This window comes from Oncorhynchus mykiss, chromosome 11 (genome assembly GCF_013265735.2).
Source record: "Oncorhynchus mykiss isolate Arlee chromosome 11, USDA_OmykA_1.1, whole genome shotgun sequence".
NCBI lineage: Eukaryota > Metazoa > Chordata > Actinopteri > Salmoniformes > Salmonidae > Oncorhynchus > Oncorhynchus mykiss.
This window is the reverse complement of record NC_048575.1, coordinates 6,438,681-6,464,844: the sequence shown is the minus strand read 5'-3', so window position 1 is coordinate 6,464,844 and position 26,164 is coordinate 6,438,681. Positions and strand designations below refer to the sequence as shown.

The 26,164-nt window shown below is 46.1% G+C and overlaps 1 protein-coding gene across 3 annotated transcripts in view; it reads right to left on the bottom strand.

Annotated features, from left to right (window-relative positions):
- LOC110536538 overlaps window positions 1-26,164 on the bottom strand; it is a 101,049-nt gene that overhangs the window by 15,648 nt on the left and 59,237 nt on the right. For all 3 annotated transcript variants that reach the window (XM_036934740.1, XM_036934743.1, XM_036934742.1), the window contains one exon: window positions 2,755-2,882. In XM_036934740.1, the coding sequence (XP_036790635.1) occupies window positions 2,755-2,882 (128 nt within the window). The remainder of the gene's footprint in view (window positions 1-2,754; window positions 2,883-26,164) is intronic.

Genomic DNA, 26,164 nt, shown 5'->3' with positions numbered 1-26,164 from the left:
ACCTCTATTGACTTGCCAATTCACCCTCTGAATGGTCACACATACACAATCAATCAAAATGCTTCTTTAACCTGTCTCCTCCCTCCTCATCTACACCAGTGGTCTCCAACAGCTACCAGCCAAACAATTCTGTACGTACATGCAATTTTAACGTGTTCCATCGCAAACTGTCATAAACAAGTCTCAGACAACGCAAGCTCCCAGCGCAACTTGACATTATCTCACCCCCCCCCCCCTGGTTAGCCACTACTGGCTTAAAAATCACAACACAATATCTGCCAATTTAATTTCCAGAATGATTTATATTGTCTGTGTGATGAGCGCGCTCGTCTATAACTTTGTGTGTAGCCAGTTGATGTGATAACCGTCTTGTGGATTGACAGAAATACTTTCTTTCCCCAAAACCTTCTCATGTTAACATAAGTCTATCATGAATGAGTATATCATGAGGAAGTATATCACAAGGAAGTATATCACGAGGAAGTATATCACGAGGAAGTATATCACGAGGAAGTATATCACGAGGAAGTATATCATGACGAAGTATATCACGAGGAAGTATATTACAAGGAAGTATATCACGAGGAAGTATATCATGAGGAAGTATTTCACGAGGAAGTATATCACGAGGAAGTATATAACGAGGAAGTATATCACGAGGAAGTATATCACGAGGAAGTATATCACAAGGAAGTATATCATGAGGAAGTATATCACGAGGAAGTATATCATGACGAAGTATATCACGAGGAAGTATATCACGAGGAAGTATATCACGAGGAAGTATATCATGACGAAGTATATCACGAGGAAGTATATCACGAGGAAGTATATCATGAGGAAGTATATCATGACGAAGTATATCACGAGGAAGTATATCATGACGAAGTATATCACGAGGAAGTATATCACGAGGAAGTATATCATGAGGAAGTATATCACGAGGAAGTATATCACGAGGAAGTATATCATGACGAAGTATATCACGAGGAAGTATATCACGAGGAAGTATATCATGACGAAGTATATCACGAGGAAGTATATCACGAGGAAGTATATCACGAGGAAGTATATCACGAGGAAGTATATAATTTGTATCTATTATTTGTTATTTGCCATGAAATTAGCAGCAGCAGTACAGAACCCTCGCTAGACCGGCACATTCCTCACTCACTAGATTAAAGGGGAATAACATTAAAAATCAAAAAGTGTTAGTTTTCTTCCAGACCTTAAAAAAAGTGTCTTCTGATGTGATTTAAATGGACTCAGAACAACCAACATCGTTGTTTCCCTATGAACAAATGTACTTTTAAGAGTAAAAAACTAAAAACATCTAACTAGGAAAAATGAAAACACAATTTGGAAAAATATAAAACATAATCTGAGAAATAAATGACAGATTTTATAGGGCCACTTACAGTTGTTCATTAACCATTATTTTACCAGGTATATTGACAGAAAACAGTGTGATACTTTCTCTTGCACACTAAGGACCTGGGAAGAGTTGTATGGGAAATAGAAGAATGAGACTATTTGAAAGCAAGAAGAAAATGTGTAGCTCACAACATGTTTAATTATTTTTAAGTAGCTCTCATGCTTTAAAAAAAAAAGTTAGAGACCCCTGATTTATACTGATTGAAGTGGATTTAACAAGTGACATCAACAAGGGATCATAGCTTTCACCGGGTCAGTCTACGGTATATTCGGAATGTATTCAGACACGTTGACTTATCCCACATGTTGTTACGTTACAGCCCTATTGTATAAAATGGATCAAATAAAATAAAATCCTCATCAATCTACACACAATACCCCATAATGACATCACAATACCCCATAATGACATCACAATACCCCATAATGACATCACAATACCCCATAATGAAAACTACTGATGCTAAACTTCACTGATCTCCCTGTCCACCATCCCCACCTCCATTAAGCGATATTAGATCGCTCCAGTGGCTGTTAGGGCTCAGTGTACAGGGGGCAACAGCCATCCCCTACCCTCTCCCCCGCCCCTCATCCCAAAAGCCCCCCAGACTCTGCTATGGGATAACCAGAGTGGAGGTTCATTGGTCTGCTACAGGATAACCAGTGTGGAGGTTCATTGGTCTGCTACAGGATAACCTGTGTGGAGGTGCATTGGTCTGCTACAGGATAACCAGTGTGGAGGTTCATTGGTCTGCTACAGGATAACCAGTGAGGAGGTTCATTGGCCTGCTACAGGATAACCAGAGTGGAGGTTCATTGGTCTGCTACAGGATAACCAGTTAGAGTGTTGGACTAGTAACCAGAAGGTTGCAAGTTCAAATCCCTGAGCTGACAAGGTACAAATCTGCCGTTCTGCCCCTGAACAGGCAGTTAACCCACTGTTCCCCGGTAGGCCGTCATTGAAAATAAGAATTTGTACTTAACTGACTTGCCTAGTTTAATAAATATACAATTTAGTGGATGCTTTTATCCAGAGTGGCTCACAGTAGTGAATACATACATTTTCATGCTTGTTCTCCCCCCCATGGGAATTGCACCCACAACCCTGGTGTTATGAGTACTAATCTCTACCAACTGAGCCACCCCCCGTAGTCCACTACAATTTAGCAAAACTCAAACCTACTTGATGGTAATAGTTCTCACTGTTGCCCTCCTAGTGGCAGGGTTTTTGAGATATTTCCTGACGTCCTCAGGACACGGACAGACGTCCGATTTCGAAGTGTTATCTTGAACGATCTGGCTGCATTTTTGTCTGCTTACCTCCAGAAGGAGTCCGCTCTCTGTGATGCTGTTGCCCATAGCCTTAGGCAGGCTGTCTTTCCTGGGCTCGGCGACAGAGTCGGTGGATGGACTGATGTGCTTTCTGCTGGACGGCTTCTCGTGATTAACTGGAAAATCAGAGAGAGAGAAATAAAACATAAATACAGTTACAAAGTTGATATTTCTGATGACTTGACTCTGTCAACTTGTTCTTGTTTAGTGGTGGACGACCTACTATTAATGCAACCTTAATATAACTAGGCAAGTCAGTTAAGACCAATTTCTTATTTACAATGACGGCCCACCCTGGCCAAACCAAGACGTTGCTGGGCCATTTGTGCGCCGCCCTATGGGACTCCAAATCACGTCTGGATGTGATACACAGGCAATAACAGCACAGGTGTGTTCTTATATGCAGGGTGTATCATATAATCGTTATGCATGATTAGTCTCCATCAGTCATAACTAGTGAAGAGAACGCGTAAGGGCCCCTCATTTTTAAACTCTTAGTGGTATCAACAGCCCTGCAGGTGGAGCAAAGCACAGAAGCAGACTCCTCTGTCGAACATTCCTCCAACTCAACATCATGTCACTCATCTGTTCAGCAAGCAACATGTTATTGTTTCTGGTGTAACAAGTCATTATAGGCACACAAAGACATGTTTCACATTTGCAACTCTGAGAATATATCATCAATCTGGAGGGAGGCAGGGAGAGCGGGAGGGAGGGAGGGGTAGGGAAAGAGAGAGAAAGAGAGAGCGTTCAACTCCCTGTGAAGACCTAATGTTCAGCTCCCTCTGAAGGCCTAACTTTCAGCTCCCTGGGAAGGCCTAACGTTCAGCTCCCTGGGAAGGCCTAACGTTCAGCTCCCTGGGAAGGCCTAACGTTCAGCTCCCTGGGAAGCCCTAACGTTCAGCTCCCTGGGAAGCCCTAACATTCAGCTCCCTGGGAAGGCCTAACATTCAGCTCCCTGGGAAGCCCTAACGTTCAGCTCCCTGGGAAGCCCTAACGTTCAGCTCCCTGGGAAGGCCTAACGTTCAGCTTCCTGGGAAGCCCTAACGTTCAGCTCCCTGGGAAGCCCTAACGTTCAGCTCCCTGGGAAGGCCTAACGTTCAGCTCCCTGGGAAGCCCTAACGTTCAGCTCCCTGGGAAGGCCTAACGTTCAGCTCCCTGGGAAGCCCTAACGTTCAGCTCCCTGGGAAGCCCTAACGTTCAGCTCCCTGGGAAGCCCTAACGTGCAGCTCCCTGGGAAGGCCTAACGTTCAGCTCCCTGGGAAGCCCTAACGTTCAGCTCCCTGGGAAGGCCTAACGTTCAGCTCCCTGGGAAGCCCTAACGTTCAGCTCCCTGGGAAGGCCTAACGTTCAGCTCCCTGGGAAGCCCTAACGTTCAGCTCCCTGGGAAGCCCTAACGTTCAGCTCCCTGGGAAGGCCTAACGTTCAGCTTCCTGGGAAGCCCTAACGTTCAGCTCCCTGGGAAGGCCTAACATTCAGCTCCCTGGGAAGCCCTAACGTTCAGCTCCCTGGGAAGCCCTAACGTTCAGCTCCCTGGGAAGGCCTAACGTTCAGCTTCCTGGGAAGCCCTGACGTTCAGCTCCCTGGGAAGCCCTAACGTTCAGCTCCCTGGGAAGCCCTAACATTCAGCTCCCTGGGAAGCCCTAACGTTCAGCTCCCTGGGAAGCCCTAACGTTCAGCTCATTGGGAAGCCCTAACGTGCCAACTTCAGAAGCATGTGAGCACTCCCCTCTGACAGGCCTTGTGTGCACCCTCCCTCCCTCCGCAGCACAGGAAATTCACAGGAGAGAGAGGAGGGGGGGGAGAGGAGCTGGCTGACCGAAGCCCCATTGTCACACAAGCTAACCGCATATCAATCTTCTCTCTGGTCCCTGACAGAGCGCTGGCACCTGGCCAAAACCTTGCGTGCAAGCCGGCAAGACACATTAGCCTATAAAGAATTTAATCATAACAACAGCTGTTAAATATTGATGACTGCTGGCAAACGCTGAATGCTCTCTCGCAAAGGTCAAAACCGCAGTGTAACGGAAACAAATTCTTCATTATATGATGTATTGAATATCCCAAACTCTCTTTTTTTTTAGGTAACGTGGCATGAAATCAAGGACAAAAGCTGAAGAACATAAGCACATTAGGTACGTTTAGCAGGTGCTAGAGTTGTAGGTGCACTCGGGGCTTGGTTTTTGTTCCTCTGTAGTTTCTGAAGAGAAACTGAATTCATTTTTTATTTTTTTTGGTGTGTGGTTCTATTGCCTTGTTAGTCTTCTTGTCTTGTTATAACGTTGTAGTATTTTTCGGTAACGATTTTCTTCTTCCTCTGACGAGGAGTATGAAATATCGGACCAAGGCGCAGCGCGGTAAGTGTCCATAATGTATTTATTAAACTGAACACAGAATACAAAAAAAAAAACAAGAGCGATAAATCAAAGACCGAAAGAGTTCTGTGTGGGGAAAAAAAGACACAGAAAACAACTACCCACAAATCATAGTGGGAAAACAGGCTGCCTAAGTATGTTTCTCAATCAGAGACAACAATAAACAGCTGCCCCTGATTGGGAACCATACCAGGCCTAAACACATAGAAATACAAAAACATAGAACACATAGAATGTTGTTTTTAGGACATAGAAACTGATGTTTATTCTGTGTCAAATATATTTATATCTCTGTGGATATGTTGTTGTAACCTGTTAAAAAACAGATTGGCAACTCTTCATTTATGTTTGAAAAAATTAGAAGCTAACTTCAATAAATATTATTTTTGGGGGGAAATCACACATTTCATATTTCGCTGTAGAATAGAACCAAGTGAGTGACATCATGAAAAAAGGGCGGCAGCGTAGCCTAGTGGTTAGAGTGTAGAGGCGGCAGCGTAGCCTAGTGGTTAGAGTGTAGAAACGGCAGCGTAGCCTAGTGGTTAGAGTGTAGAGGCGGCAGCGTAGCCTAGTGGTTAGAGTGTAGAGACGGCAGCGTAGCCTAGTGGTTAAAGTGTTGGGCCTGTAACCGAAAGGTTGCTAGATTGAATCCCTTGAGCTGACAAGGCAAAAATCTGTCGTTCTGCCCCTGAACAAGGCAGTTAACCCACTGTTCCCCGGTAGGCCGTCATTGTAAATAAGAATTTGTTCTTAACTGACTTGCCTAGATAAATATAATTTTAAAAAACAGCACAGGAAGCCATATATCTAGAGGGAACACATTTTTCTCTCAGAGGACATAAAAACAACATGGTTCATACTGTAACTTACAGTTGATCAATAAGGGTGCATTGGTAAAATCCCTGGGGGAGCCAGTGATGTGTTGTGATAAATTGCATAATGTTCTCTATAACCCATTAGTTCATATGCCTTGCGACCGTAATATTTAATTTTACCTTTATTTAACTAGGCAAGTCAGTTAAGAACAAATTCTTATTTTATATATAGGCCTAAAGGCAGAGACGATAACAAGACACTGCGGCAGAATAAATTCAACCACACCTTTGTATTATGACAAAACCCAGACAGCAACCTCTGTCCAGTCAAGTCCACAAAGCATGTTGCATGTAACAAACAGTTACATGACCTACAGCAGGGGTCAAGCAAGTTCTGTTTCTGACCTTTTCTGCCCACTAAACAGCTATTGATTTAAAACCACTGAGAGTCACTGCAAGTCCCCAAAAAAAGAGAAGCTGCTTCCACAATTCCAACACCATTATTTTCAACATCATCAAATCACCTCTGCTTGGTCCAAAACAGTGACAACTATAAATATACCAAAAACGATTTAGTCCAATACACATCAACTTAATATGATGTGGCTGTCCATTGTTCTGATTTCTGTGTGTGTGTGTGTGTGTGTGTGCGTGTGCGTGTGCGTGTGTGTGTGTGTGTGTGTGTGTGTGTGCAAGTAGATAAAACATGTTGATTCACTCTACTTGTAGAGAAACACCAATGCCATCCTCCTCTCTTTCATGTCCTACAGAACACACTTTTATTTGTTGTTATCCTAGGCTACCTGGCTAAAATACTTGCTCGCTAGCCTAACTTCCATTCACGGGGCAACGTTAGCTAGTTAACATTAGCCTTCTACATCTAGCTACATATTGAACTTCCATCTTCTCAGGCCAGGGGCACAATGTATGATTTAATGGTTGGATCAGAATCATTGGCCAGTACAGAGACTTCAGTACAACGACATATCCAAATCACTATCTCCATCTATGGCTAACTTAGGAAAGGGACAATTTTACTAAGCTAGCTAGCCACCGGAAGACAACAACACAACGAGATGCAACAATTCAAGTTGTTTCTGTCAATGACGTATCCTCTCAATGGGATTTGATAGGAGTGACGCCAAATCCAAGATGGCTTCCCTTTACACTTTTTTTTGGTGCACCAGGAACTTTCACACTTGAGCTCACTCTGTTTAGCCCCAACGCTGATCTGCCAAATTTGTTATACTTTTTTTTTTATCAAGGGAGGCCAAATGCTCGCTGGTTTCCCTTGCCTTCAGTGCTACGAGCGACAACAATGTCATACTTGTTTGGACCAGACAGCATCAAATAGATGGCCCACATGTAAAGAGACAGAAGGGTGGTGTTTCGCTTGCTCAGATGCTTTCTCCGGTGAGATACATTCAGCCTCTTATGAAACACTGAGGGACAAAAATTGATTTATATTATGTTTTCAAATGTTTTTATGTTTGGGGGAAGCCGGGTAACCACTGACTTAAATATGTTTGAACTTGTGGCTTGAATATTACTGGGATATAATTATTATAGCTACTTCCACACAGTAATAGTGTTTGACTTTCAAAATAGACTTTCTATATTCACCATGACATATCTGAAACTAAAGGCAACTCGAGCAAAAGATCTCATGGCAAAATTACACCCATGACCTCAACCATGGCAGCAATGTGGCCTCAAAACATTCCAGAATGTTCCCATGTCATGGAATGGTAAAACGAACCAAATCCTTTTTTTTTCTCCCCTCGCTATTTATCCACTTCATTTGGAAGACCAACATGCAAATACATTTAGGAAAATGGCCACAAGGAGCATTAGTCTGAGAAGAAATGAAGACATGAGAAGAAATGAGAAGAAATGAAGCAGGAGGAAATGTTGTTTTTTTTGGAGTGCCCAAATGAAATCATTAGTGAAGCACGTTACAATGATCCATTCGATTGTTTATTAGGCCAGTGATTTAAAAGGTCCTTTTGTGGATATCAATCACATATCTCCAGCAGGACAGACCAGGATAGACCAATTCGCCAGTCATTTCCCCTCTCCCTGCTAGTTTCCTAGACGGGGCTAGAAGAAGAAGACACTCAGGGTGAGAAGGTTCCTGGGAATTAAAGGCAACTCCATTGCTTCAGCCTCAGCGGAACTCTGACTGACTGAATGAGTGACTGATTGACTGAATGAGTGACTGACTGAATGACTGACTGAATAACTGACTGAATGACTCACTGAATGACTGACTGACTGACTGACTGACTGAATGACTGACTGAATGACTGACTGACTTACTCACTGACTGACTGACTGACTGACTGACTTACTGACTGACTGACTGACTGAATGACTCACTGACTGACTGACTGACTGGCTGAATGACTGACTGACTGAATGACTGACTGACTTACTGACTGACTGACTGAATGACTCACTGACTGACTGACTGACTGGCTGAATGACTGACTGACTGAATGACTGACTGACTGACTTACTGACTGAATGACTGACTGACTGAATGACTGACTGACTGACTGACTGACTGACTGACTGACTGAATGACTGACTGAATGACTCACTGACTGACTGAATGACTGACTGAATGACTGACTGACTGACTGACTGACTTACTGACTGACTGACTGACTGACTGAATGACTCACTGACTGACTGACTGACTGGCTGAATGACTGACTGACTGAATGACTGACTGACTTACTGACTGACTGACTGAATGACTCACTGACTGACTGACTGACTGGCTGAATGACTGACTGACTGAATGACTGACTGACTGACTTACTGACTGACTGAATGACTGACTGACTTACTCACTGACTGACTGACTGACTGACTGACTTACTGACTGACTGACTGACTGAATGACTCACTGACTGACTGACTGACTGGCTGAATGACTGACTGACTGAATGACTGACTGACTTACTGACTGACTGACTGAATGACTCACTGACTGACTGACTGACTGGCTGAATGACTGACTTACTGACTGAATGACTGACTGACTGAATGACTGACTGACTGACTGACTGACTGACTGACTTACTGACTGACTGACTGACTGAATGACTGACTGACTGACTGACTGACTGACTGACTGAATGACTGACTGACTGACTGACTGACTGACTGAATGACTGAATGACTGAATGACTGACTGAATGACTGAATGACTGACTGACTGACTGACTGAATGACTGACTGAATGACTCACTGACTGACTGACTGAATGACTGACTGAATGACTGACTGACTGACTGAATGACTGACTGAATGACTCACTGACTGACTGACTGAATGACTGAATGACTGACTGAATGACAGACTGACTGAATGACTCACTGACTGACTGAATGACTGACTGAATGACTGACTGAATCACTGACTGACTGACTGACTGAATGACTGACTGAATGACTGAATGACTGACTGAATGACTGACTGAATGACTGACTGAATGACTCACTGACTGACTGAATGACTGACTGAATGACTCACTGACTGACTGACTGAATGACTGAATGACTGACTGAATGACTGACTGAATGACTGACTGAATGACTCACTGACTGACTGAATGACTGACTGAATGACTGACTGAATGACTGACTGACTGACTGAATGACTGACTGAATGACTGACTGACTGAATGACTGACTGAATGACTCACTGACTGACTGAATGACTGACTGAATGACTGAATGACTGACTGACTGACTGAATGACTGACTGAATGACTCACTGACTGACTGAATGACTGACTGAATGACTCACTGACTGACTGACTGAATGACTGAATGACTGACTGAAAGACTGACTGAATGACTGACTGAATGACTCACTGACTGACTGACTGAATGACTGACTGACTGACTGACTGACTGAATGACTGACTGAATGACTGACTGAATGACTGACTGAATGACTCACTGACTGACTGAATGACTGACTGACTGACTGACTGACTGAATGACTGACTGACTGACTGACTGACTGACTGACTGAATGACTGACTGACTGAATGACTGACTGACTGAATGACTCACTGACTGACTGAATGACTGACTGAATGACACACTGACTGACTGACTGAATGACTGAATGACTGACTGAATGACTGACTGAATGACTGACTGAATGACTCACTGGCTGACTGACTGAATGACTGACTGAATGACTGACTGACTGACTGAATGACTGACTGAATGACTGACTGAATGACTGACTGAATGACTGACTGAATGACTGACTGAATGACTCACTGACTGACTGAATGACTGACTGAATGACTCACTGACTGACTGACTGAATGACTGAATGACTGACTGAATGACTGACTGAATGACTCACTGACTGACTGACTGAATGACTGACTGAATGACTGACTGACTGACTGAATGACTGACTGAATGACTGAATGACTGACTGAATGACTGACTGAATGACTCACTGACTGACTGAATGACTGACTGACTGACTGACTGACTGAATGACTGACTGACTGACTGACTGAATGACTGAATGACTCACTGACTGAATGCAGCAGTTCTATTTCTATCTGTAGTTAATTCCGGTTTTCTTTGATGAACCAGACACGTTAATTCATTTGTTTCGGGGCTCCTCCTCTTCCAGATTCTTCCAAAGGGGGTTGAGATACAACCCTGACTCTGTTATCGGCGTGGGTTGGGACTGGCTTCTCTGTTGCTTTATCCACAATATTTGTTGGCCATTGAAGATCCCTTGAAACCCAGTCATAAGGGTTGGGGCTAGCCATCTATGTAATGGTAACATCTACTCGCGTAAAGGAGAGAGAGGCCAAGTTGTTGTGTTTTTACAGTTGATATCAAACCGGAGCTGGAGACCTCACACACTACGTTGTCTGAGGCATAGGCACCCATTAACCAACTTTTGGTGTGTGTGTGTGTGTGTGTGTGTGTGTGTGTGTGTGTGTGCGTGCGTGCGTGCGTGCGTGTGTGTGTGCGTGTCCAATGCTATTTATAGCTTCTCCTTTCCATTCATATGCTGACAAGAACGATGGGAGCGTTACATTCATACAAGTGATGAGAAGGGGATTGTCACTAGAGGCTACAGCTGTACTTCTCCATTTACTTCCTCTCTGTTTTTCACAAGCAGGGTGTTACCGTAATACTTTACCAGACACTGCATTAATTCATTGTTTCAAAGGAAATATTTACAATACATAGGCATAATGTTTGTACACACATGCAAGTCAACGGTTTTAGTAAGCTGTGAACGCATGTATTAAGTTGTAAGCTCATTTAGTAAGCTGTAAACTCATTTAGTAAACTGTAAACTCATTTAGTAAACTGTAAACTAATTTAGTAAACTGGAAACTCATTTAGTAAGCTGTAAACTCATGTAGTCAGCTGGAAATGCATTTAGTAAACTGTAAACTAATTTAGTCAACTGTAAACTCATGTAGTAAGCTGTAAACTAATTTAGTAAACTGTAAACTCATGTAGTAAGCTGGAAATACATTTAGTAAACTGTAAACTCATTTAGTAAACTGTAAACTAATTTAGTAAACTGTAAACTCATTTAGTAAACTGTAAACTCATTTAGTAAACTGTAAACTCATTTAGTAAACTGTAAACTCATTTAGTAAACTGTAAACTCATTTAGTAAACTGTAAACTCATTTAGTAAGATGTAAACTCATTTAGTAAGCTGTAAACTGTATAAATGCAATTTATTTCAAGTTTAATTAGAGCCAAATCTGAAATGAAAAGCTCCCGTTTAAACAAGCAAAAACTTCAGGACTGAAACAAGATATTTTTCCAAATGTGGTGGACATTATAAACCATCCACATGTTTTATAGCAAACAATGGCAAATACAAAGAAGGGGAGAGAGAGCCACATGGGGTTTTGTGTTGGCTTGGCTCTGTAGCAGAGTTATTGTAAGTGCTTCGTAGAGTCCGGGGTCCTAAAGTAAATCCAGTTAATCAAAGTCAGAGTCAAAACATTTTACTTTGGGGCCCGAGGCCTCGGTAATATAGAACTTTTAAGAATTATACAGCAGATCCCTTATTATTTTTTTGTACAGTATATTTCATCAATAAATGTGAAAGCTAAATCGTCCCCGCCATTTTTAATCTCATGGAAATGTATAGAGACTTAGCTTTAGACTTGAATATGATGCCTTGAATATAGCTCTGTGCAGGAAACACTTAAGACAAGTCAAACAACTCTGGAAATAATTATTTGTTTTGGAGCCCTCTATTTTAGTCTCCTGGATGCGGGGATGAGAGGACAAAGAGAAAGAGAGAGAAAGAGGAGAAGGACAGGTTTTAAAGAGAGTCCGGACAGACAGAGAGAAGTGCACCCCAAGCAATGGAATTCACCATTTGAAGCCTATCCACAAAGACAAAGCAGATAGGTCAACCCTTAGCATGGTCTATTTTGCGGTTACACCTGCTAGCTAACCAGCCGAGGCCCGTACCTGACACCTCTCAGAAAGATATGTTTTTACTTGAAATGTTATCATCACCTTCATCTGATGAAGTACTGCAACAGTGAACCCTATTGGATGAAGTATTGCAACCGTGAACCCTATTGGATGAAGTATTGCAACCGTGAGCCCTATTGGATGAAGTACTGCAACAGTGAACCCTATTGGATGAAGTACTGCAACAGTGAACCCTATTGGATGAAGTACTGCAACAGTGAACCCTATTGGATGAAGTAGTGCAACAGTGAGCCCTATTGGATGAAGTACTGCAACAGTGAACCCTATTGGATGAAGTATTGCAACAGTGAGCCCTATTGGATGAAGTACTGCAACCGTGAACCCTATTGGATGAAGTATTGCAACAGTGAGCCCTATTGGATTAAGTACTGCAACAGTGAACCCTATTGGATGAAGTACTGCAACAGTGAACCCTATTGGATGAAGTACTGCAACAGTGAACCCTATTGGATGAAGTACTGCAACAGTGAACCCTATTGGATGAAGTACTGCAACAGTGAACCCTATTGGAGGAAGTATTGCAACAGTGAGCCCTATTGGATGAAGTACTGCAACAGTGAACCCTATTGGATGAAGTACTGCAACAGTGAACCCTATTGGAGGAAGTATTGCAACAGTGAGCCCTATTGGATGAAGTACTGCAACAGTGAACCCTATTGGATGAAGTATTGCAACAGTGAGCCCTATTGGATGAAGTACTGCAACAGTGAACCCTATTGGAGGAAGTATTGCAACAGTGAGCCCTATTGGATGAAGTATTGCAACAGTGAACCCTATTGGATTAAGTATTGCAACAGTGAATCCTATTGGACGAAGTATTGCAACAGTGAGCCCTATTGGACAAAGTACTGCAACAGTGAGCCCTATTGGACGAAGTATTGCAACAGTGAGCCCTATTGGATGAAGTACTGCAACAGTGAACCCTATTGGATGAAGTACTGCAACAGTGAACCCTATTGGAGGAAGTATTGCAACAGTGGATCTCTGCCCACACAACAACAGAAGTAATATGTTAAAAAGGCCGGAGAGCGCTTCAGTAATGCACCCACAACACGCAATGCTAGCTGGCTAGGCTAACTAACCCTGAGCTTGGCTAGGCTAACTAACCCTGAGCTTGGCTAGGCTAACTAACCCTGAGCTGGCTAGGCTAACTAACCCTGAGCTGGCTAGGCTAACTAACCCTGAGCTGGTTAGGCTAACTAACACTGAGCTGGCTAGGCTAACTAACACTGAGCTGGCTAGGCTAACTAACCCTGAGCTTGGCTAGGCTAACTAACACTGAGATGGCTAGGCTAACTAACCCTGAGCTGGCTAGGCTAACTAACCCTGAGCTGGTTAGGCTAACTAACACTGAGCTGGGTAGGCTAACTAACACTGAGATGGCTAGGCTAACTAACACTGAGCTGGCTAGGCTAACTAACCCTGAGCTGGCTAGGCTAACTAGCACTGAGCTGGCTAGGCTAACTAACCCTGAGCTTGGCTAGGCTAACTAACCCTGAGCTTGGCTAGGCTAACTAACCCTGAGCTCCAGCAGCAGTAGCCTTCAGCCATTGGGACTTTTCCTCTTTTCTTGTTGTGCTAGCACTAGGCCACTCTTTCCGGTGCCTGTTTTGCATTAGCGCTAACTTTGTGGGAAAATACGTGGGCAGCGAACTATTCTCTCTTCAGTTTTCATTCAAAATCCCCCGCCGTCCACCACGCGTATGCATGTGTGTTTATATATGTATCAAGAGTTAGCCTAGCCATGGAGGATACTCAGCAGATAACAGGCTGAGGATAATCAGAGTTAGCCTAACCAAGGAGGATACTCAGCAGAGAACAGGCTGAGGATAATCAGAGTTAGCCTAACCAAGGAGGATACTCAGCAGAGAACAGGCTGAGGATAATCAGAGTTAGCCTAACCAAGGAGGATACTCAGCAGAGAACAGGCTGAGGATAATCAGAGTTAGCCTAGCCAAGGAGGATACTCAGCAGAGAACAGGCTGAGGATAATCAGAGTTAGCCTAGCCAAGGAGGATACTCAGCAGAGAACAGGCTGAGGATAATCAGTTAGCCTAACCAAGGAGGATACTCAGCAGAGAACAGGCTGAGGATAATCAGTTAGCCTAACCAAGGAGGATACTCAGCAGAGAACAGGCTGAGGATAATCAGAGTTAGAGTGAGGAGTAACGAACTAAGGCTGGTACTTTGGATGCGCCACTGTTGATGAGGGGAGGACACAGTCAGAGAACAGATGAGCTGAAAAGTAATGGACCCCGTTGGCATCGCCACTGTTAATACTGCCACTGGCGAGAGAGGTACAGGAAATGGACACCATCTGGCAACGGTCCAAACAGCTCTCTATGCAACAACAAACTAGCTGATTCGCAAGTCTGTGGACGGACCTGGACGCCCCAGATCGACAATCTACCTGTCACACAACACCCACGAAGCAGGCCAAAGATTGACAGGTTAATGGCGATCATGAATTATGTACGATCCGGATCACGACTATCACTTGATCCCCAAACTGTGGACACATTTATCACCTTATGCCCACTTAATTACAGTTCCTGGGGCCTCTGGCAGAGTACAACGAGGTCACAATATCACCTTTCATAGAGCAGGTATTGACGTGTCAATAACGTGTCAATAATGAATGACAAGCGACTTCAGTTCTCCCACTGGCCTCCCATTGGCCTTGTTCACATGTCACAGCCAGCCGTATTTACACAATACTGTTTTCAACATTTATTACAGGCACTTGATTAGCATGTATGATGGGCGGGCACAGTGGAGAGGGGAGGAATTATTTTTCCCATGCATCCTCCTTAATTGTGATCTTCCTGCAGGCTGTTGAGCCTCACGCGCTTGACGGAAAGCGACCGCCAGATCACGCAAGCCTGCTAAAAGTGGAAAAGCCATGGGAGTCACGCAGGCCCCCACGAGAGCTACACAGCGCAGCCCTTCTTCTCTCTCGGTCCCCTTTCTCTCTCTCTCTCTCTCTCTCTCTCTCGGTCTCTCTCTCTCTCTCTCTCTCTCTCTCTGTCCCCTTTCTCTCTCTCTCGGTCCCCTTTCTCTCTCTCTCTCTCTCTCTCTCTCTCTCTCTCTCTCTCTCTCTCTCTCTCTCTCTCTCTCTCTCTCTCTCTCTCTCTCTCAGTCTCTCGGTCCCCTTTCTCTCTCTCTCTCTCGGTCCCCTTTCTCTCTTTCTCTCTCTCTCTCTCTCTCTCTCTCAGGCATCTGGAGTTTGTGTGTTTGTGTTTGGTATACTGTGTGCGTGTGCGTGTGTGTGTGTGTGTGTGTGTGTGTGTGTGTGTATAGAGTACACTGTATATATTTTGCTCAGCCAATGAAGCTTTAGTGTACACTCAGTGTACACACTACATAGTAACTTGTCTTCTGTTCAACACAACTACTGTCATTCTCAACATGGTGCACGTTTCTCACACACAAATTAATTTCCAACACAATCTATGCCCCCTGGGATTTCTGCAACATTCCCATGTCCGATCTTGTTGTCTTGTAATGAAGAAATCAAACATGAGGGCAAAATACTAAGTGACTAGATTAATTTCAGATGCAAGATGCAGTCGCTTTGGGTTTTAATGATTCGTCTAAAAGCCAGGGGTTGCTACTATTCCAACCATCTCCTCCAGAGGTATGGGAGGAGGGAAGGAGAAGGGAGAGGGAGAGAAGAGGGGAGGAGGAGGGAAGGAGAAGGGAGGAGGGAAGGAGAAGAGAGGAAGAGGAGGAGGAGGGAAAGAGTAGAGAAGGAGGGAGGAGGAGGAGGGATGAGGGAAGGAGAAGGGAGGAGAGAGGAGAAGGGAGGGGGAGGAGAAGAGATGAAGAGGAGGAGGAGGAGGGAAGGAGGAGTAGAGAAGGAGGGAGGAGGGAGGAGAAGAGAGGAAGAGGAGGAGGACGGAAGGAGGAGTAGAGAAGGAGGGAGGAGGAGGGAGGAGAAGGGAGGAGGGAAGGAGAAGGGAGGAGGGAGGAGAAGAGAGAAGGAGAAGAGAGGGGAAGGAGAAGGGAGGGGAGAGTAGAAGGGAGGAGAGGGGGGAGAAGAGAGGAGGGAGGAGAAGAGAGGAGGAGAAGGGAGGGGAGGAGAGAAGGAGGAGGAGGGAGAAGAGAGGAAGAGGAGGAGGAGGGAAGGAGGAGTAGAGAAGGAGGGAGGAGGGAGGAGAAGAGAGGAAGAGGAGGAGGAGGGAAGGAGGAGTAGAGAAGGAGGGAGGAGGAGGGAGGAGAAGGGAGGAGGGAAGGAGAAGGGAGGAGGGAGGAGAAGAGAGAAGGAGAAGAGAGGGGAAGGAGAAGGGAGGGGAGAGTAGAAGGGAGGAGGGAAGGAGAAGGGAGGAAGAGGAGGAGGAGGGAAGGAAGAGTAGAGAAGGAGGGAGGAGGAGGAGGGAGGGGGAGAAAGGAGGAGGGAAGGAGAAGAGAGGAGGAGAAGGGAGGGGGGAGAAGGGAGGAGGGAGGAGAGGGTGGGGGAGGAGAGAAAGAGGAGGAGGAGGGAAGGAGGAGTAGAGAAGGAGGGAAGAGGGAGGAGGGAAGGAGAAGGGAGGACGGAAGGAGAAGAGAGGAGGAGAAGGGAGGGGGAGGAGAAGGGAGGGGAGAGGAGAAGGGAGGGGAGAGGAGAAGGGAGGAGGGAATGAGAAGGCAGGAAGAGGAGGAGGAGGGAAGGAGGGGTAGAGAAGGAGGGAGGAGGAGGAGGGAGGAGGAGGGAAGGAGAAGAGAGGAGGAGAAGGGAGGGGGAGGAGAAGGGAGGAGGGAGGAGAAGGGGGGTGAGGAGAGAAAGAGGAGGAGGGAGAAGGAAGAGGAGGAAGGAGGAGGAGAGAAGGAGGGAGGGAGGAGGAGGTGGGAAGGAGGCAAGGAAGGAAGAGGAGGAGGAAAGGAGAGAGGAGGAGGAGGAGGGAAGGGGAGAAGAGGAGAAGGGAAGGAGGAAATGAGGGAAGAGGAGGCAAGGAGAGAGGAGGAGGGAAGGAGGGAAGGACAGAGAAGGGAAGGAAAAGGGAAGGAAGCAGGAGGAGGAGGAGGGAAGGAGGAAAGAAGGGAAGAGGAGGCAAGGAGAGAGGAGGAGGGAAGGAGAGAGGAGGGCCTCGTGAAAAACATGGGCCTCTCGTGAAAAACATGGGCCTGTCTCGTGAAAAACATGGGCCTCTCTTATGAAAAGCCTTAGCAACATAAATTAGACAGTTCTCGGTTCGGGTTGACACGTGAAGACGTTCCTGGGTGTAGCAGTGTAACCTATTAGTTAACAATCTCCCTCCCTCCCTTTTCATCTCCCCCTCCCCATATTTCCACCCGTAACATCAAATGAATTCACTGACTAAAACAGTGGACCAGTTGAGTGCTTGATAAAATAGCTGAACATAAGTAACTCTCCAGAATGTGTCCTTCGTTACCCCAAAAAACAAGATGGCACCAGACAGCTGTTCTACATCTGAGTTAATAACCTCTCGATGGAGATCAATGGGTAATGGACCTCTGGTACCGGATCTAAAACGTTTGATATGCAGGATTTATGATATTTTGGGGAGCATAATTGCCATCCTAAACATGAGTCAAACTGTGAGAATAATCCACCAAAACAGACATTTCTAAAATGCCTATAATGTGTGTGTGTGTGTGTGTGTGTGTGTGTGTGTGTGTGTGTGTGTGTGTGTGTGTGTGTGTGTGTGTGTGTGTGTGTGTGTGTGTGTGTGTGTGTGTGTGTGTGTGTGTGTGTGTGTGTGACTGTGTGTGACTGTGTGTGGTTGTTTCTATGTTTCTATACCTACCCTCATCTATAACCGCCCAGTGTTTACAATGTTTTTCATTAAACCAGATTACAGCAGCGTATGAATCTGCCTGGGTTTTAGACCCCAGATTACAGCCTTTACTGCTAATCTGATGAACAGCTAGAGCGGGGCATCAGTAAGCAGAGCAGCTAGGGGTGGGGCATTAGTAAGCAGAGCAGCTAGGGGTGGGGCATTAGTAAGCAGAGCAGCTAGGGGTGGGGCATTAGTAAGCAGAGCAGCTAGGGGTGGGGCATTAGTAAGCAGAGCAGCTAGGGGGCGGGGCATCAGTAAACAGAGCAGCTAGGGGGCGGGGCATCAGTAAACAGAGCAGGTAGGGCGGGGCATCAGTAAACAGAGCAGCTAGGGCGGGGCATCAGTAAACAGAGCAGCTAGGGGGCGGGGCATCAGTAAGCAGCCTGCCAGCAGAGCTCCAGTTAAGGCTTTTCCCCATGTGGGATCTTGCCATAGTGTAACAAGCGGGAGACATCCGGAGGGCAATAAGGGCAGGCGCCTAGCCTAGCCAGGCCCAGATTGAGGGGGAGAAGGGGGGTCTCCAAGGCAAGGGCTTCAAGGCCCTGTCGGCTCTGTCAGTGGCTGAATCATGCAGCTGTATCCTGGGTAGAGGAGAGAAACAGACAGGGGCCCTTGGACTCTTGGAGCTGCCACAGCCATGCCCCTCTCAACCGGCTACTGACACGAAACTGCTCATGGAAAGCTGGCAGCCTATCAACTTCCAGCTGCTTTTGGCCCAGTTCTCCCTCTTTCAAAACAGTGAATAGGAGTAATTATCTGCACTATTCAATAAAGAGCTGAGCATTCTGGATTCTGGCTAAGCCTGGCCTGTACCCTACCTCAGAATTCCTCTCTCAGCCTGCAGCCTAGTCACTTCAAGGTTCCCCAACGTAAATTGGCACAAATTATCCTTACTATTAATATTATATATTTATGTGAGTCAGACTTGATTTTTTAATCCCTCATTTAGGGAAAGTAGCCTCTGACGAGTCTCCAACAACTGGATGTTCCAGTTTTAGGGGAAATGGAAAGAGAGCGTGTGACGCGACTTTCCGCTTTTGACGTTAACAAGACGACACTCCATCTTAACTCCTCCTCCACATTTACTGGATTGGTTGAACAGTGCAGAAGAGAACCATTCCATCTTAACTCCACCTCCACATTTACTGGATTGGTTGAACAGTGCAGAAGAGAACCATTCCATCTTAACTCCTCCTCCACATTTACTGGATTGGTTGAACAGTGCAGAAGAGAACCATTCCATCTTAACTCCTCCTCCACATTTACTGGATTGGTTGAACAGTGCAGAAGAGAACCATTCCATCTTAACTCCTCCTCCACATTTAATGGATTGGTTGAACAGTGCAGAAGAGAACCATTCCATCTTAACTCCTCCTCCACATTTACTGGATTGGTTGAACAGTGCAGAAGAGAACCATTCCATCTTAACTCCTCCTCCACATTTACTGGATTGGTTGAACAGTGCAGAAGAGAACCATTCCATCTTAACTCCTCCTCCACATTTAATGGATTGGTTGAACAGTGCAGAAGAGAACCATTCCATCTTAACTCCTCCTCCACATTTACTGGATTGGTTGAACAGTGCAGAAGAGAACCATTCCATCTTAACTCCTCCTCCACATTTACTGGATTGGTTGAACAGTGCAGAAGAGAACCATTCCATCTTAACTCCTCCTCCACATTTACTGGATTGGTTGAACAGTGCAGAAGAGAACCATTCCATCTTAACTCCTCCTCCACATTTACTGGATTGGTTGAACAGTGCAGAAGAGAACCATTCCATCTTAACTCCACCTCCACATTTACTGGATTGGTTGAACAGTGAAGAAGAGAACCATTCCATCTTAACTCCTCCTCCACATTTACTGGATTGGTTGAACAGTGCAGAAGAGAACCATTCCAGACAGTTGTTTTTATTTTTGTCAATACCAGTATTTAGGGAATCTAGTTCCAGACCAGTATGTAGAGGATCTAGTTTCAGACCAGTATGTAGAGGATCTTGTTTCAGACCAGTATGTAGGGGATCTAGTTTCAGACCAGTATGTAGGGGATCTAGTTCCAGACCAGTATGTTGTAGGGTATCTAGTTTCAGACCAGTATGTTGTAGGGTATCTAGTTCCAGACCAGTATGTAGGGGGATCTAGTTTCAGACCAGTATGTAGGGGATCTAGTTTCAGACCAGTATGTAGGGGGATCTAGTTCCAGACCAGTATGTAGGGGAGCAAGTCCCAGACCAGTATGTAGGGGGGTCTAGTTTCAGACCAGTATGTAGGGAAGCTAGTTTCAGACCAGTATGTAGGGGGATCTAGTTTCAGACCAGTATGTTGTAGGGGATCTAGTTTCAGACACTAAACTAAAAACTGTAGTTATTCTTGTTCCTCAATGTTTAAAATTCTAAAACGATGCCAGTCTGTCTAGTATTTTGTTTTTGTGACAGGATACTGAAAATTATAAAAGGTCTTCTCATTCCCTTCCACTAGGTCTAAAGGAAGAGGGCAGAGGGGCACATAAATGAACCCAGCTATAAGCTGTTATTTTGGTAACCAAATGACCATCAAAAAGCTAATCTCACAGGCAATATTTAGGCGGAGTGGGCGCCATACATTTAGCCCAGACCTTGTCACAAGAATGGGCCATTGTTAACAGGCTCCCTGTAAAGAGTAGATGGCCTGAAATGGCGACTATGCAATCGTGACTTGGACCGTGAGCATATTGGTACTGTAGATCATCCAAGATTACTCTTAGCAGAGAGCAGTAGATTTCGGTGATATTGGAAACATGTGGAGTCCACTATGATGCCCTATAGGGAGCTCCTTCAAAGCCCATATTAAGGATCATGTGTATCAGATTCTGCCTCGACGTTAGAGACAGAAAGTTAAATCAAATGTTGCCAGTGACTCCATGCTGTCTAGATCCATCAGGACCTTTGACGGCATTAGGCCCTGCTACAGGATGTCCTGTGGAACATGTGGGAACCTTGGTGAGATGGGAAAGGAGGGGGAAATTGGATTAGTGCCATGTGTGGCACCTTTCACCAGATAACATTGGTTATGATCGCTGCCACAGTTGTCCTCTCATTCTGAGCAAATAAACAGATTTTCGGTTAGTGTTTCGCTAGCAGTTGAATGAAGAAACCTGTGGCTAGGATTGTTGGAGCGGGGCCCATGGTTGGTTGGACTGTTGGAGCAGGGCCCATGAATGGTTGGATTGTTGGAGTGGGGCCCATGAATGGTTGGATTGTTGGAGCGGGACATATGGTTGGTTGGATTGTTGGAGCGGGGCCAATTAATGGTTGGATTGTTGGAGCGGGGTCCATGGTTGGTTGGATTATTGGAGCAAGGCACATGGTTGGTTGGATTGTTGGAGCGGGGTCCATGAATGGTTGGATTGTTGGAGCGAAGCACACGATTGGTTGGATTGTTGGAGCAGGGCCTGTGAATGGTTGGATTGTTGGAGCGGGGCCCATGAATGGTTGGATTGTTGGAGCGAGGCACACGGTTGGTTGGATTGTTGGAGCAGGGTCCATGAATGGTTGGATTTTTGGAGCGAGGCACGCGGTTGGTTGGATTGTTGGAGCAGGGCCCATGGTTGGCTGGATTGTTGGAGCGGGGTCCATGAATGGTTGGATTGTTGGAGCGAGGCACACGGTTGGTTGGATTGTTGGAGCAGGGTCCATGAATGGTTGGATTGTTGGAGTGGGGCCCATGAATGGTTGGATTGTTGGAGCGGGGCCCATGAATGGTTGGATTGTTGGAGCGGGGTCCATGAATGGTTGGATTGTTGGAGCGAGGCACACGGTTGGTTGCATTGTTGGAGCAGGGTCCATGAATGTTTGGATTGTTGGAGCGAGGCACGCGGTTGGTTGGATTGTTGGAGCAAGACCCATGGTTGGCTGGATTGTTGGAGCGGGGTCCATGAACGGTTGGATTGTTGGAGCGGGGTCCATGAATGGTTGGATTGTTGGAGCGAGGCACACGGTTGGTTGGATTGTTGGAGCAGGGTCCATGAATGGTTGGATTGTTGGAGCGAGGCACACGGTTGGTTGGATTGTTGGAGCGGGGTCCATGAATGGTTGGATTGTTGGAGTGGGGCCCATGAATGGTTGGATTGTTGGAGCGAGGCACACGGTTGGTTGGATTGTTGGAGCGGGGCCCATTGTTGGCTGGATTGTTGGAGCGGGGTCCATGGTTGGTTGGAGAGGGGCCCATGGTTGGTTGGATTATTGGAGCAAGGCACACGGTTGGTTGAATTGTTGGAGCGGGGTCCATGAATGGTTGGATTGTTGGAGCGAAGCATACGGTTGATTGGATTGTTGGAGCAGGGCTTGTGAAGGGTTGGATTGTTGGAGCAGGGGGCAAATGAATGGTTGGATTGTTGGAGCAGGGTCCATGAATGGTTGGATTGTTGGAGCGAGGCACGCGGTTGGTTGGATTGTTGGAGCAGGGCCCATGGTTGGCTGGATTGTTGGAGCGGGGTCCATGAATGGTTGGATTGTTGGAGCGAGGCACACGGTTGGTTGGATTGTTGGAGCAGGGTCCATGAATGGTTGGATTGTTTGAGCGAGGCACGCGGTTGGTTGGATTGTTGGAGCAGGGTCCATGAATGGTTGGATTGTTGGAGCGAGGCACACGGTTGGTTGGATTGTTGGAGCAGGGCCCATGGTTGGCTGGATTGTTGGAGCAGGGTCCATGAATGGTTGGATTGTTGGAGCGAGGCACACGGTTGGTTGGATTGTTGGAGCAGGCTCCATGAATGGTTGGATTGTTGGAGCGAGGCACGCGGTTGGTTGGATTGTTGGAGCAGGGCCCATGATTGGCTGGATTGTTGGAGCGGGGTCCATGGTTGGTTGGATTATTGGAGCGAGGCACACGGTTAGTTGGATTGTTGGAGCGGGGCCCGTGAATGGTTGGATTGTTGGAGCGAGGAACACGGTTGGTTGGATTGTTGGAGCGGGGTTCATGGTTGGTTGGAGAGGGGCCCATAGTTTGTTGGATTGTTGGAGCGAGGCACATGATTGGTTGGATTGTTGGTTGCGAGGCACACGGTTGGTTGGATTGTTGGAGCAGGGCCCATGGTTGGTTGGAATGTTGGAGCGAGGCACACGGTTGGTTGGATTGTTGGAGCGAGGCACACGGTTGGTTGGATTGTTGGAGTGGGGCCCATGGTTGGTTGGATTGTTGTAGTGGGGCCCATGGTTGGTTGGATTGTTGGAGCTGGGCCCATGGTTGGTTGGATTGTTGGAGAGGGGCCCATGGTTGGTTGGAATGTTGGAGCGGGGCCCATGGTTGGTTGGATTGATGGAGTGGGGCCCATGAATGGGCAGTCAGACCATGTTGTCAGCTAACATCCCCAGTAGTGGCAGTGAAAGAGAAACAGACCAGAGTCAGAGAGACAGCTCTAAAAGGAATTAGGGTTGATGCTGTTGATTTAGTTTAATGTTATACAGACCAGCCAGACTGATGCTACTGATGTGCTAAAGGCACATGAGTTTCAAAGAAGTAAAACAACATGTACTTGCAGGGTCTATACTGTACTGTATTGTACTTTACTATACAATACTGTACTATACGTCATTCTGCATGTAGTCTCATATGTTTCCTTTATGACATGGCCACAGGAATCTCTCTAAAATGACTTCAGTATGTTTCAAGAGTGGGGAACGTTGCTGATTTAGCAAAGTATTAACAGATCAAAAATACCCCTGGAGGAACTCACACAAGCCTAGAGAGGCCATCCTCCCTTTCTGAACCTTTCTGAACCTTCTCCACTGTGACTAGTCTGTTCTCTCTGTGTGAACCTTCTCCACTGTGACTAGTCTGTTCTCTCTGTCTGAACCTTCTCCACTGTGACTAGTCTGTTCTCTCTGTGTGAACCTTCTCCACTGTGACTAGTCTGTTCTCTCTGTCTGAACCTTCTCCACTGTGACTAGTCTGTTCTCTCTGTGTGAACCTTATCCACTGTGACTAGTCTGTTCTCTCTGTGTAAACCTTCTCCACTGTGACTGGTGACTAGTCTGTTCTCTCTGTGTGAACCTTATCCACTGTGACTAGTCTGTTCTCTCTGTGTAAACCTTCTCCACTGTGACCGGTGGCTCGTCTGTTCTCTCTGTGTGAACCTTCGCCACTGTGACTAGTCTGTTCTCTCTGTGTGAACCTTCGCCACTGTGACTAGTCTGTTCTCTCTGTGTGAACCTTCTCCACTGTGACTAGTCTGTTCTCTCTGTGTGAACCTTCTCCACTGTGACTAGTCTGTTCTCTCTGTGTGAACCTTCTCCACTGTGACTGGTGACTAGTCTGTTCTCTCTGTGTGAACCTTCTCCACTGTGACTAGTCTGTTCTCTCTGTCTGAACCTTCTCCACTGTGACTAGTCTGTTCTCTCTGTGTGAACCTTCTCCACTGTGACTAGTCTGTTCTCTCTGTCTGAACCTTCTCCACTGTGACTAGTCTGTTCTCTCTGTGTGAACCTTATCCACTGTGACTAGTCTGTTCTCTCTGTGTGAACCTTCTCCACTGTGACCGGTGGCTAGTCTGTTCTCTCTGTCTGAACCTTCTCCACTGTGACTAGTATGTTCTCTCTGTCTGAACCTTCTCCACTGTGACTAGTCTGTTCTCTCTGTGTGAACCTTCTCCACTGTGACTAGTCTGTTCTCTCTGTCTGAACCTTTCTGAACCTTCTCCACTGTGACTAGTCTGTTCTCTCTGTCTGAACCTTCTCCACTGTGACTAGTCTGTTCTCTGTGTGAACCTTCTCCACTGTGACTAGTCTGTTCTCTCTGTCTGAACCTTCTCCACTGTGACCGATGGCTCGTCTGTTCTCTCTGTGTGAACCTTCTCCACTGTGACTAGTCTGTTCTCTCTGTGTGAACCTTCTCCACTGTGACCGGTGGCTCGTCTGTTCTCTCTGTCTGAACCTTCTCCACTGTGACTAGTCTGTTCTCTCTGTCTGAACCTTCTCCACTGTGACTAGTCTGTTCTCTCTGTGTGAACCTTCTCCACTGTGACTAGTCTGTTCTCTCTGTCTGAACCTTCTCCACTGTGACCGATGGCTCGTCTGTTCTCTCTGTGTGAACCTTCTCCACTGTGACTAGTCTGTTCTCTCTGTGTGAACCTTCTCCACTGTGACCGGTGGCTCGTCTGTTCTCTCTGTGTGAACCTTATCCACTGTGACTAGTCTGTTCTCTCTGTCTGAACCTTCTCCACTGTGACTAGTCTGTTCTCTCTGTGTGAACCTTCTCCACTGTGACTAGTCTGTTCTCTCTGTCTGAACCTTCTCCACTGTGACTAGTATGTTCTCTCTGTCTGAACCTTCTCCACTGTGACCGGTGGCTCGTCTGTTCTCTCTGTGTGAACCTTCTCCACTGTGACCGGTGGCTAGTCTGTTCTCTCTGTCTGAACCTTCTCCACTGTGACTAGTATGTTCTCTCTGTCTGAACCTTCTCCACTGTGACTAGTCTGTTCTCTCTGTGTGAACCTTCTCCACTGTGACTAGTCTGTTCTCTCTGTGTGAACCTTCTCCACTGTGACTGATGGCTAGTCTGTTCTCTGTGTCTGAACCTTCTCCACTGTGACTGGTGACTAGTCTGTTCTCTCTGTCTGAACCTTCTCCACTGTGACTAGTCTGTTCTCTCTGTCTGAACCTTCTCCACTGTGACTAGTCTGTTCTCTCTGTGTGAACCTTCTCCACTGTGACTAGTCTGTTCTCTCTGTGTGAACCTTCTCCACTGTGACTGATGGCTAGTCTGTTCTCTGTGTCTGAACCTTCTCCACTGTGACTGGTGACTAGTCTGTTCTCTCTGTCTGAACCTTCTCTACTGTGACTAGTCTGTTCTCTCTGTGTGAACCTTCTCCACTGTGACTGATGGCTAGTCTGTTCTCTCTGTGTGAACCTTCTCTACT